Here is a 14,306-nt window from a genome sequence, read left to right as displayed (position 1 = left end):
TGGCACAAATAATCAAAACTCTGGAAAGTAGGCAAATGGTCGTAAACTAGTCATAAAATTGTCCTGTGATAGACTGACGTCCTGTCCAGGGTGGACCTCCCCTCTGGCCCTGTGACTGCTGGGATAGGCTTCAGTGCCCCCCACCCTCACCTCGCCACCCCCACCCCACCCCGAGCTGTGACCCTTGATTGGAGTAAGCACGTATCGAAAACAAATGAATGAATGAATAATCCTAAAATTCATTTAAAAAATTAAAACATGCAGCAGCAGCAACAATAATAATAATAATATTAATAACTACAACAATAATAATAATAACAACTACAACAGTAATAATAACCACAGGGCTGCAGAGAAAGGGCCAATATAGTTTGCTTTCATAAAAATATTTTTGTCAGTCGAAGATCTCCCTCTAGTGGTCACATTACGTTGGTGCATCGCTCTCTCTCTCTCTCACACACACACACACACACACACACACACACACACACACACACACACACACACACACACACACACACACACACACACACACACACACACACACACACACACACACACTCTATTACTTCACTGCGTTCTGACCTCCTCCACTAACCAGCAGAGGAAGTTGGAGGTTGTGTGTTGGCTCTCATTTGAGACTGCTAAAATAAATAAAACATAAAAATTAAAAAAATTAAAAAGGCTTTCGGGTATGTTCAAACTTTTGCAAAGAGTCAGAAACAAAAAGATTTTTATTGTGATTATCATTACGTACAAGGAAATCAGTGAAGGCTTCTCACTATATAGAAAAATCAAAATATAGAAAAAAAATCCATATACACTGGAAGTGTCACATATGCAACATAACATGGCATACACAGTGTAACGAGCACATTTTTGTGTGAGAAAAATCAGCAAAACATAAAGTTTTCTTTGCATGAAAATTACTGCAAGAATTAATACAAAGTGTTTTGGACACGAAACATCACATTGGTGATCTGAGTCTTTGTTAAAGGGAGATTTTGTTCTCATTTTTAATCTTGTGTTTCCAGTTACACTGAAGCAGTACTTTAAGTTAAACTATCCCAAAGTCCAACAATTCTGACTGCGCACAGAAACTTTTCAGACTCCGAGACTCCGCCCCCTGCGGGACGACAGCTGGACAGAGGCGCGCGCGCGCGTTGCGCACCTGTTAGTCGCTTTATGTCGTCTGCAGACAGAAAGATGAGTCTTTTATCTCTTTTATTCGTGTTCCGTTTCATTCCGGTGACAGAAACCAACACGGCGCAGGTTCCGAGGATGATTCTGACAAACACTGGTAGGAAATAATCACTTGTTTAACGTGAAATCTCCGTTTTTACACGCAGGTTGACTTTTTTCTTTGTTAATAAATTGACTTTAACGTGTGTGAAACAGAAGAACCAGTTTCTGTGTAAATTGATGAACAAAGCGGAAATGACGAAGGCATTTGAGAACCAGACAAATAATGAACAGAAGAGACTTCGACTTATAAATGTTGAAATAAATAAATCTTTCATTTATTACATATTTATCACACACACCTATATATATATATATATATATATATATATATAGGTGTGTGTGTGTGTGTGTGTGAGTGAGTGAGAGAGAGAAAGAGTTCTGAATTTAATTTTTAGGTGTCATGTTCTTTTTGTGTCGTATCTGGTGTATAATGGAACTGTAATCTGTTTTATTGAAGCAATGGTTTCCTACAAGGCTGTTTTTATTTTATAAGGTGTGTTTTTCTTGTTCTTCTTTTCCCATGAGTGGACTTGTATGGGTTCATTGTGGAATAAGTCACTTACAGAAATAAGACAGTTATAGAAATAAGACAGTGTTGTGCAGTGGCGGTCCTAGAGTGATTTACTCCCCGGGCGAAACCCCCTGCGTGCCCCCCCGCGCACACTAACGTGGCCACCACCTCCACCCCACCACCCATGAAAACACTAACTTCGTCCAGAACACCCACAATCCCACAAATTAACTCACAACAGCTATTTTCAAGAACAAATTTCCAGTTTTAATGACTACTGCAATAACAAACACAAAGAAATTGGCACAGTCTAATGTGTCATCATCCATGGACTTATCTGCAATGATCATCTCAAAAGTTTGCAGGAGGGCATCATAATTGTTTGCCACAGTGCTCACTATCCGTGATGTGAAATTCCATCCAGTAGCAGCATTTCTGGGCAACCTTGAGCAGCCTGCAGACTCAAGAAAAGACATCCTCTTTGTGGATTTTGAGAAAAATGTGGCAAACCCAGAGAGTGATGCAAAAAATATTCTGTACTCAGATAAGCATTTAGCCCCCTGAGACAGAACCAGATTCAGTCTGTGTGCATAGCAATGCACAAACATTGACCTGGGGGCTGTTGCTTTAACTTTGGCCTGCAAACCATTGAGAGCTGAAGCCATGACAGCAGCCACGGCTTCTTCGTAAGGAAGACTATCAAATGGCTTCGCCAAAATCCGGTCCACAACATTCAAATTGTCTGCCATTATGTGCAGCTTGCTACCTAGCTAGCTCGCTAGCTGGGACTGGCGCGAGGCTCGTGTGAAGTTTGTCCGCCTGTGAGCGCTTTGTGACGGTGGAGGAGCTCAGCAGCACCCGCTGCTCGGTAGGGACAGAAACTGTGATAGAAGTCAGTCTCCAAACACAAGTAGCTACAAAAAAACCCCCCACCAGAAATAGAAGCTCGATTTGTCACGAGTCGTTTTTAACAAAGAAAATGCCGTTAAGAGGATTAGGAAAACCTCCGGTTCAACTCAGAAAAGAATGAAAATGCTCCCACGGATGTTTACACCAAAAGATCGCTGATTCGCTCATTTCGCTGTCAATCAAAAAGGGATTCAGCCTCAGACAGATTTTTTTGACTGTTTTTTTTTTTTCGCACGGACGTGCCGCCCCCCTCTGCGATGCCGCCCCGGGCGGCTGCCTGGCCGGCCCGCCTCCAGGACCACCCCTGGTGTTGTGACTTTCTAGAGGATCCCTCGTGATTTTTAAGTTACTGTGGTGGTTTTTATTGCCTGTGTGCGTGCGTGCGTGCGTGCAATAAGAGAGGAGACTGAACACATAAAACTGGACACCTTTGTTCTGTAGTCAATATCATAGCTGTATTTTTATTTTATCATGTTTTAGGATTTTTTTTCTGTTTGGGCAATTGTCATTTTATGGTGCATCTGGAAAGTATTCACAGCACTTTTTCCACATTGTGTTATGTTGCAGCCTTATTACAAACTGGAGGAAATTTTTTTTTTTTCCCCTCAAAATTCTACTCAGAACAGCCCATAATGACAACATAAAAACTTTGTATTGTTTTTTATTTTCACAAATTTATTAAAAATAGAAAACTAAGAAATCACATTGCTCTATTGTTGATGCACATTTGGCAGCAAGTGCAACCCTGTCCCACCAGCGTTTAGGAGGATTTGCGCATGAAATGAGGAGACAAAAGCTGAGCATCCGCAACAAAGGTGGGCGGAAATGACAAATGTCCCGGGGTGGATCAGCGAATACATGAGGAAGAAAAGCGGATATAACAGGGAACAGAAGCGAAGGCGACCACGGAGGCGCCCCCATGAGGGGCACAGCGGCCGTGATGCACTCGCTTCATCCGTGCCCACTCTGTCTGCATGCACGACATACCATTTGCGACCGTGATGTGGCCGTGCTGGGCACACGTCATATCTGTTTTGCACGCTGTCCCGGTCCGCCGCCAAGCCGCGCCAACCCATCGGTTGCGGATATCAGCGGATGACAGGGGATATGCGGCGCGTTGGTTGTGTATGTCCTGCGTATGTCTTCAGTATGTGTTCAGGCAGTGATGCGGATCTCATCTGCAGCCAGGATTTTTGAGCCACTCAAAAATCCTGGCTGCGGACATGCGTGCCTCTGCGGATGATCACGGACGTGTTCGGATGGCGGCCGACTCATACAGGAATGTTACATGGTTATTGCGGTTGTTTGGCGGATGTGGGCCACTTTTGTGCGCATTCCATCCGCAAATCCTCCTAAACGCTACTGGGACAGGGCCCTAAAGTCTTCTTGAATATAATGCCACAAACTTGGTGCACCTATCTTTGGGCAGTTTGGTCCATTCCTCTTTGCAGCACCTCTTACGCTCCATCAGGTTGGATGAGGAGCGTCGGTGCACAGCCATTTTCAGATCTCTCCAGAGATGTTCAATCAGATTCAGGTCTGGGCTCTGGCTGGGCCACTCAAGGACGTTCACAGAGTTGTCCTGAATCCACTCCTTTGGGTTTGTCATTGTCCTGCTGAAAGATGAACCACCAGTCTGAGGTCAAGAGTGCTATGGAGCACATTTTCAGCTCTTATTGTCCTGCTATTATCCATGTAAATAGACTGTGGAAATTCCTCAAACTGAACCCAGTAAGGAGAAAACACAATAGAATAAATAACAAAATTCTTATTTTGTTATCGGTGAGTGCCTAGAATGATGTTTGTGCTTGATCTAGTGTTCAATTTCCCCTGTCCAGTACATAATCCATCCATTTTCTACACCCGTTTACTCCAATTAAGGGTCATGTTGGTTCTGAGATCTGCTCACAGTGATAGCTTGAACAGCTATGACGCGGTGATGTCCAGAAGCGCATCATCTGATTTGATTTATTTGGCAATAACATTGTAAGTCATTTCAGTTGTTCCCTTGTTTTTTCCACTCGGGGTGTCTGCAGCAGATCCACAGAGGTGGATCTCCACATTGATTTGGCACAGGTATGTCCCCCTTCAACCTCCTGCATTTTGTCTCTGATGGACATATGATGTTACATTGCCACGGCACAGCATTTGTGCGCCTTTCATGTTATCATATTTACTCCCTGAGAGGAGAAGAAACAGAGGAAGAGGCAGCTTGGGGGTGGGGTGGGGTGGGTGCGGGGGCGCTCTAGATAAAAAAAAACATTTAATGGCCCAGTCACACAGTATATGACGATTCCTGAATGAAGGGAACAAAGTAAAAAAAGTCATAAATTGTCGAGAAAAGGTGGACAAGTAGCACAAAAGGAACGAAAGAGGAACAAAATGAAACCAAAGCTAACGTTGATCTCCATGCTTTAAACGAAACGCACCTGGAGCCACTGTTGGAGCAGTGTGCGTCTGCATTAGAGGGTGACACAGGAGTAGATTTTCACTCCTGTCCCATCCCACTCCTGGTAAAACGACTTCCACTCCCATCCCGCTCCCATTCAGAATGACTCCTGCTCCTGTACCGCTCCCATTTTTTTCCTTCTTTTAGTTTTTAGGCTTTAGTGTTTTGCAGTTTTATTTCAGAAGATGTGGCAACAGAAACAGTTCATCTGTGGTAATACAAGGAGGCACTTATTGCCTTAATCCAAAAAAAAGAAAAACTTCACTAAAAGACACAAAACATAAATAATGCATGGCCTGTGGTCTTATAGTTTTTGAAAATGTGGTGGTGGTGGACACGTAATGATCCTGACATTTACTTTGTCTTCTATTTCTGTAACTGCAGACTGTATGAAACAAACATATTTCGTGTTTTATGTGGACAGCTTTATTTTTATTTATTTTTTGTTATATATATCCATTCCTGCATTTAAGGCCTGCAGCATTTTCCAAGAAAAAAAAAGGTTGAGATGGCAGTTTATTCTAAATGTAAGAATTAATTAATACTTTTTACAGCCAGTTTTCTTCAGAAATGTCAGAGGATTGTTATGTGTCGGACGCAGCTCGGAGAACCGACCAGCGTTTGAAGGACCCAGTATGAAATAAGCAGAGCACGGTACAAAGGCTAACTGAATTTAATACATAACAGTGAAAATGTGATAACAAAAAGGTGCGGCCTGGCGTGGTGCGCTCCCAGCAGCGCTAACGGTCCGGAGCCAGAAGCTGTTTCGGACCCAAGGACCCCGCCGACACCCCCCAGGTGGCCGCAACAACCGAGTCTGTGAAAGAAGGAACCATTATGTGAGTCCACACTCTACACACAGAACACTTAAAGGTGTACAAACAGCAAACACTTCCTGGCTTGATTACTGATCAGCTTCCCAACCTGCAGGCATGGAACATCCCGTTCACAAAACTCCACCGCAGTGGAAGCTGATACATGACTAACATACAGCTCAATACAATAAGGTGTGAGGGACACCACATTTACTGACTGTATAACTGTTAGTCACAAAATCCAACGTACCTCAGGAAGTGTGCTGACGAGCGTGAGACCTCACCCCCTCCTCATTCACAGACTGTGCATCAAACCTGGACGTTTCTCAGCATCCGCTGCTGATGAGATGGCTCCCGAGACGACGATCTCACCCGTCTGGTCACAAGGTCGAGTCTCTGGCAAATACACACTGTGCACTCCAGTCTTAAATGCCAACATGCTCCAATCCATCCAGATGCACCTCAGCTGTGAGTCCTGACGAGTCGCAGGTGATCAGGGTGAGGTCCTGACAGCCTCAGCAACACAGCCACTCAGTCCCAAATGCACGCCACCTGGGAGGAAAACAAACAGACAAACAAACCGGCAGCCAGGCCCCCCCCCCCCAGCCATATAACAAGGATGAAAACATGAACAGTTCCAATTAACTGAATATTTCTTAGATTTCATTGATATCAATCATTCAGAAATACAGTGTGGTACTTTACGATAAATCTTTGTCAGGTAGGGAGTTCTCAAAAACTAAATGTGCATGCTGGAAGAAGACAAGTGAGGGAAGCCACCAAGATATAACTCTAGAAGAACTTTCAGCTTCTGTGGGTGTGAGTGGAGAAACTGGGAATAGTGCAACATTTTTATTTTTATCTTCATTTTACATATAGTCCCAACTTTATCTGATTTGTGGTTGTTTCTGTTGCATTTCTGAAATTACAGAACTGCTATAAAGAAAAGTGTTAACATTTTATTGTTTTTTCAAACTTTGTAGAACAAATGCAAACACCAAACTCTTATGAAGAAGGAAAAAATACACAAACATGCAGGAAAAACTGAACAATTCAGACTGATTTGACTCTCATGATTTTTGAAAATAATAAGAGGTAACCTCCTGTGGGTTCACCACCTGCAGAGGGGGCCATGGGGGTCGGGTGCAGAGAGGACTGGGTGGCAGTCGAGGGCGGGTGGCCCGGCGGCCCGGTCCTCGCTCACAGCCTCTGGCTTTTGGGACATGGAACATCACCTCGCTGGGGGGGAAGGAGCCTGAGCTTGTGCGGGAGGTTGAGAGGTACTGAAAAGAGATAGTCGGGCTCACCTCCACACACAGCTTGGGCTCTGGTACCCAACTCCCGGAGAGGGGCTGGATGCTCCACTTTTCTGGCGTTGCTCACGGGGAGAGGGGTAGCATTGCTTATTGCTCCCCAGCTCAGTCGCCATGTGTTGGAGTTCACTCCGGTGAACGAGAGGGTCGTGTCCCTACGCCTTCGGGTCGGGGACAGGTCTCTCACTGTTGTCTCGGCCTATGGGCCGAGCAGCAGTGCAGAGTACCCAACCTTCTTGGAGTATCTGGGAGGGGTACTCAATAGTGCTCCGACTGGGGACTCCATTGTTCTCCTGGGGGACTTCAACGCCCACGTGGGCGGCGACAGTGAGACCTGGAGGGGCGTGATTGGGAAGCACGGCCTCCCCGATCTTAACCCGAGTGGTGTTCAGTTGTTGGACTTCTGTGCTAGTTGCAGTTTGTCCATCATGAACACCATGTTCGAGCACAGGGGTGTCCATAAGTGCACGTGGCACCAGGACACCCTGAGCCGGAGGTCAATGATCGACTTTGTAGTCATATCATCTGACCTTCGACCACATGTCTCGGACACTTGGGTAAAGAGAGGGGCTGAGCTGTCGACCGATCACCACCTGGTGGGGAGTTGAATCCGCTGGGAAGGGAGGTAGCCGGTCAGACCTGGCTGGCCCAAACGTATCGTGAGGGTCTGCTGGGAACAACTGGTGGAACCCTCTGTCAGCGAGGTCTTCAACTCCCACCTCCGGGAGAGCTTTTCCCAGATCCCGGGGGAGGTTGGAGACATGGAGTCCGAGTGGACTGTGTTCTCCACCTCCATTGTCGATGCGGCCGCCTGCAGCTGTGGTCGCAAGGTCTCTGGTGCCTGTCGCGGCGGCAATCCCCGAACCCGGTGGTGGACGCCGGAAGTAAGGGATGCCGTCAAGCTGAAGAAGGAGTCCTACTTGTCTTTGTTGGTAGATGTTACCCCGGAGGCAGCTGACAAGTATCGGCAGGCCAAGCGTGCTGCAGCCTGTGCGGTCGCAGAGGCAAAAACTCGGGTCTGAGAGGAGTTCGGAGAGGCCATGGAGGAGGATTATCGGTCGGCCTCGAAGAAATTCTGGCAAACCGTCCGAAGCCTCAGGAGGCGGAAGCAGCTCTCCGCTAACACTGTCTATAGTGCGGGTGGGGACCTGTTGACCCTGACTGGGGATGTTGTTGGGCGGTGGAAGGAATACTTCGAGGATCTCCTCATTCCCATCGTCACGTCTTCCGAAGAGGAAGCAGAGACTGGGGACTCAGAGGCGGACTCGTCCATCAAAGTCACTGAGGTGGTCAAAAAGCTCCTTGGTTTCAAGGCTCCTGGGGTGGACGAAATCTGTCCTGAGTACCTTAAGTCTCTGGATGTTGTGGGCCTGTCCTGGTTGACACGTCTCTGCAACATCACGTGGCGGTCGGGGACAGTACCCCTGGATCGGCAGACCGGGGTAGCGGTCCCTCTGTTTAAGAAGGGGGACCGGAGGGTGTGTTCCAACGACAGGGGGATCACACTCCTCAGCCTCCCCGGTAAGGTCTATTCCAGGGTGCTGGAGAGGAGAATTTGACCGATAGTCGAACTTTGGATTCAGGAGGAGCAGTGTGGTTTTCGTCCTGGTCGCGGCACACTGGACCAGCTCTACACCCTCCATCGGGTGCTCGAGGGTTCATGGGAGTTCGCCCAACCAGTCCACATGTGCTTTGTGGATATGGAGAAGGCGTTTGACCGTGTCCCTCGAGGCACCCTGTGGGGGCATGTTCCGGGAGTACGGGGTCCGGGGTCCTTAGCTAAGGGCTATCTGGTCCCTGTATGACCGCAGCAGGAGCTTGGTTCGCATTGCCGGTAGTAAGTCAAACCTGTTTCCAGTGCACGTTGGCCTTCGCCAGGGCTGCCCTTTGTCACCGGTTCTGTTCATTACCTTTATGGACAGAATTTCTAGGTGCAGCCAGGGTGTAGAGGGGGTCTGGTTTGGGAACCACAGAATCTCATCTCTGCTGTTTGCGGATGATGTGGTCCTGTTGGCTTTGTCAAACCAGGACCTTCAGCGTGCACTGGGGCGGTTTGCAGCCGAGTGTGAAGCGTCCGGGATGAAGATCAGCACCTCCAAATCCGAAGCCATGGTTCTCAACCGGAAAAAGATGCCTTGCCCTCTTCAGGTCAGTGGGGTGTCCTGGCCTCAGCTGGAGGAGTTTAAGTATCTTGGGGTATTGTTCATGAGTGAGGGACGGATGGAGCATGAGATCGATAGACGGATCGGTGCAGCGTCTGCAGTGATGCAGTCACTGTATCGGACCGTTGTGGTGAAGAGAGAGCTGAGCAGGGGGGCAAAGCTCTCGATTTAGCGATTGATCTACGTTCCGACCCTCACCTATGGTCATGAGATTTGGCTCATGACCGAAAGAACAAGATCGCAAGTACAAGCGGCCGAGATGAGTTTCCTCCGCAGGGTGGCTGGGTGCTCCCTTAGAGATAGGGTGAGGAAATCAGTCACTCGGGAGGAGCTCGGAGTCAAGCCGCTGCTCCTCCACGTCGAAAGAAGCCAGCTGAGGTGGCTCGGGCATCTTTTCTGGATGCCCCCTGGACGCCTCGCTGGAGAGGTGTTCCAGGCACGTCCCATCAGGAGGAGGCCCCGGGGAAGACCCAGATCAGGCTGGAGGGACTACGTCTCTCAGCTGGCTTGGGAACGCCTCGGGGTTCCTCCGGAGGAGCTGGGGGAGGTGTGCGTGGATCGGGAGGTCTGGGCAGCCTTGCTTGAGCTGCTGCCCCCGCGACCCGACCTAGGATAAGCAGAAGAAAATGGATGGATGGATGGATGGAATAAGAGGTAACGTACTTTGAAATAAATGAAACACAGAGCTGCAGCCTAATAACTTTGAAAAATAACAAAAATCAGCAGCTTGTATTTTCATTCTGACTAGAGTTCATTTCCTCTTTTCTTCTCCTCCTCAGTCATGTTTTGTGCTTGAACATAAAAGGACATTAAGTCATCTAAAATAAATATCTTTGGAAAATAACAGTCTGTTAAAGTTCAGAGTTCTCAGCTGCTTTATGTGATTTCTGCTTCTGAACGTCACTGCAGAGTTCTCAGAGTTTCCTCTGCCCCTAACTATCGGCTCCGACTCACCTGAATATCCGCTGCTGTTGCGGGCGCCGTGCAAGATCCGCAGGAGACTGAGGAAAAGAGGCTTTTTGTACAAGAGGAGAAGAGGCTCGCGGGCCGGTGTCCAGGTGAGGAGAAGGCGTGCAGCGGCGTGCTTGGGCGCGGGCGCCAGTGCCGGTGGCCGAGGACGGGCTCGCTTCCTCTACCACATCCCTCTCTATGATGTGTGCGATGGCACATCTGCATTGACACCTGTTCGGATGGACACGGGTGTTCTGGACTTTTCTCAGCGCTGGTATCCTGGTGGATCGCCACTGTGCACTGTGTTTACGTCTCCACCTGCACGGACCAGCTGGAGTCCACGTGACCGCTGCCTTCGTCCTGTCCCATTGTGAGCCTCAGACAGCGCCTATGTGACATCTTCGACCTTGCACCTTGGTTTATTGAACGCGCGTTCAATCGCCAATAAATCATATTCCCTGAATGATCTTATATCAACTGAAATGTTGGACTTAATGTGCTTTTCGGAGACTTGGCAGAGAGAAGAGGAATTTCTTCATTTAAATGAGCTCTGCCCTGCTGGGTTCTGTGTCCTTGGGAAGCCCCGCCCCTGTCGCCGTGGTGGGGGCCTTGCCATCGTTTATAAAGAGGATTATGTTTGTAAAGGGGCACAGTCACAGGATTTTCCCTCCTTTGAATCACAGTTGGTCAAGGTGGGTTTTTCATATCCATTTTTCTGTGTGTTGGTTTATCGCCCTCCTGGCCCTGCTACTGCCATTCTTAAGGATTTCAGTGACTTTTTATCCTCTATTTTAACGTTGGAATCTGTTTTAATACTTGAGGATTTTAACCTTCATGTTGATGACAAGTTATCTTGCCCTGCGATGGAGCTTTTATCATTGACTGAAGCTTTTAATTTTGTGCAACATGTTTCTGAGCCCACTCACCAAAAGGGTCACATTTTAGATTTAGTTTTTACGCTTGGCCTAGACATTTTAAACATGTCTATAAATGACGTCCACTTGAGTGATCATAGTCTCGTTTTGTTTGACCTGCATTTCACCTCTGATCAGAAGTCCTTAGAAGTTAAGTCTCGGAGGCGTAGCATCACTGCTGATACTGCAGAAAGAGTTTCTTCTATGTTTAATCCTTGTATGTTCACTGATTTCCTTGATGTGGACAATTTAATTCAGTGTTTTAACCAACACTGTGAAACTATTCTTGATCAGTTGGCTCCTGTTAAATACAATGTGTCTTTACAGAAAAATGAGTGCCCTTGGATAAATAAAGAGCTCTTAAGTCTTAAGAGACTGTGTCGAAGGACTGAACGCCTGTGGAAATCCTCTAAACTTGAGGTTCACAGGCTTCATCTCAGGGAGCTAGTTTCATCATATAACAAACTGGCAGAGAGTGCCCGTTCTGTCTACATACGTCAGCTGGTGTCTGTTAATAAGAAGAATCCCAGAGTATTGTTTGATACAATCAACTCTCTTGTATGTCCTGCTGCTTCAGTTACTCCTGTGTTTTCTGAAGCTGACAGCAATGCCTTTTTGAGTTTTTTCATTGACAAAATCAAGTTGATCAAGGATAAAATCCCACCCCCCCTGTGTGGTACTTCTACTGTTATTGAGCCTGTCCCCAGCATTTGGTCTTCATTTAGGGCTGTGACACTTGCTGATATTTCGGCATTGGTGAACAAGATGAAACCTTCCTCTTGCTCATTGGACATCCTTCCCTACAGGCTCTTCTCTAAAGTATTTGAGGTAATAGGTCCGTGTGTTACTAAAATGGTAAATCTTTCTCTGTCCACCGGTGTATTTCCCAGTGCTTTCAAGCATGCCATAGTGTTGCCTCTACTGAAAAAAACAGGTTTAAATCAAATGGAGCTAAGTAGTTTTAGACCTATTTCTAAGCTCCCATTCCTGTCTAAGATTCTCAAGAGGGTGGTTTCAGACCAACTGACACTCTTCCTGGATCAGAATAACATTCACGACAGGTTTCAGTCCGGTTTTCGTAGACAATACTCTACGGAAACGGCTCTATGAGAGTGTCAAGCGACATTATGATGTCTGCTGATGCTGGGAAATGCACTGTGTTAGTACTCTTGGATTTGTCCTCTGCCTTTGATACTGTTGACCACCAGGTCCTGCTGAGTAGATTGAGGGATCATGTCGGACTGTCGGGGTCAGTTCTTCTGTGGTTTTTCTCATATCTGTCCGGGCGTAGCTTTAGCGTTTCTGCTAACCAGATAAGGTCAGAGTCTGCGGACCTGTTATGTGGAGTCCCTCAAGGTTCTGTTTTGGGCCCCATTTTGTTTTTATTGTATTTGATCCCTTTAGGTAAGATCATTCAAAGATTCACTGATGTTTCTTACCAGTTATATGTGGATGACATCCAGCTTTACTGCTCCTTTAAGCCATCTGAGATTAAGAAGCTCGATTCCTTCCTCCATTGTTTAGTGGAAATAAAACAATGGCTAAGGAATAACTTTCTTCAGCTCAATGCAGACAAAACAGAAACATTGGTTATTGCCCCTGATGCCCATATTCCAGGTATTCAACAGTACTTGGGTGACCTGGGCCAGTCTGCAAAATCAAATCTTCGAAACTTGGGTGTCATCTTTGACAAAGATATGTCTTTAGTACAGCACTGTAAACATCTGACGAGGAACTGCTTCTTTCAACTAAGAAACATCTCTAAGCTCAGGAAAATGGTGTCACAAAATGATTTAGAGCTTATTATTCATGCTTTTGTATCAACACGTTTAGACTATTGTAACAGTTTGTTTTCATGTCTAAACAAGAAGGAGTTGCGTCGACTGCAGTTGGTACAGAACTCTGCAGCGAGAATTCTGACACAAGCCAACAGGAGGGCTCACATTTCCCCAATTTTAAAGGAGCTTCATTGGGTGCCAGTGTCCTACAGGATCATTTTAAAATTTTGGTTTTAACCTTTAGAGCTCTACATAGTCAGGCGCCTTCCTATATCTGTGACCTCATCCAGCCTTATGCCCCTGCCAGGGCGCTGAGGTCTGTGGATCAAAATTTGTTGATGGTTCCACGCACCCGTTTTTCAACCAGAGGAGAGCGATCCTTCCAGGCTGTTGCTCCCTGGCTTTGGAATGGTCTCCCGCGCTCTCTGCGCTCACTGGACTCTGTTGACACTTTTAAAAGCCAACTTAAGACCTTCTTTTTTACACAAGCTTTTGCTTAGGTTTTGGGCTGCTATGCTATGTTTTTAAATGTCTTGGCCACTGTGTGGTGTATTGTGTGGTGTATTGTGCTTTTTATATTGTGAAGCACCTTGTGGCTCTTGTCTGTGAAAGGTGCTATACAAATAAAATTTACTTACTTACTTACTTACTCATTCTCATTTTCAAGGAATTTTGACCATTTATTTCATCTCATAAATTCAGTATAAATGTCACCGACGTGTGCACGGTGTGAACAGGACGTACCTTCAGGACAGTCCAGGGAGAAATAAAGGCAGCACCACAGTTTTGTTTGTGTTTCTTCATTCTGTGCTCAGCACGCACGTGCTCTCCATGCACTGACTGAAGTGGCTCATTGAGGTTAATTCCACCACCTGTAGCTGATCCACAACATGAATTCTGCCTTCCAGAACACCTCTTATATAATCTTCTGAATCATCTACCTGTTGCCACATGTACAGAAGGGCTGGATTGTCATTCCTACACTCATATTGTTATATTTATCAAAAAATAAAAAATAACGGCACGCAGGAGGTGATGGCCTGCTGCTGATGCTGTGTTCATGTACCATCAGAAATTACACAACTTTTTTGTTGTTTCAAATTCAGCAGTTGCTTGTGGCAGGAGTGTGGTTTTCATTTTAATTAATTAATTGTATTCACACAAAAGATTAATTCTGGCCTATATAAGATGCCTGAGCCCAGTGAAGCTGACCCCCCACCCAGATAAAAAAAATCCAAGCAAACAGGCCGAGTTTGCCC

The 14,306-nt window shown here is 46.4% G+C and overlaps 1 protein-coding gene across 1 annotated transcript in view; it reads left to right on the top strand.

Annotated features, from left to right (window-relative positions):
* The first annotated feature begins 1,170 nt into the window (after positions 1-1,170).
* The window catches only part of LOC117522104 (semaphorin-7A), a 32,883-nt gene continuing 19,747 nt past the window's right edge, over positions 1,171-14,306 (top strand). The window contains exon 1 of the mRNA XM_034183490.1: positions 1,171-1,300. Coding sequence (XP_034039381.1) covers positions 1,186-1,300 — 115 coding nt within the window. The 5' untranslated portion in view covers positions 1,171-1,185. The remainder of the gene's footprint in view (positions 1,301-14,306) is intronic.

The sequence above is a fragment of the Thalassophryne amazonica genome, chromosome 2 (genome assembly GCF_902500255.1).
Source record: "Thalassophryne amazonica chromosome 2, fThaAma1.1, whole genome shotgun sequence".
NCBI classification, from domain to species: domain Eukaryota; kingdom Metazoa; phylum Chordata; class Actinopteri; order Batrachoidiformes; family Batrachoididae; genus Thalassophryne; species Thalassophryne amazonica.
Note: the sequence above shows the minus strand (reverse complement) of the source record. Positions and strands in the feature narration are given on the sequence as shown.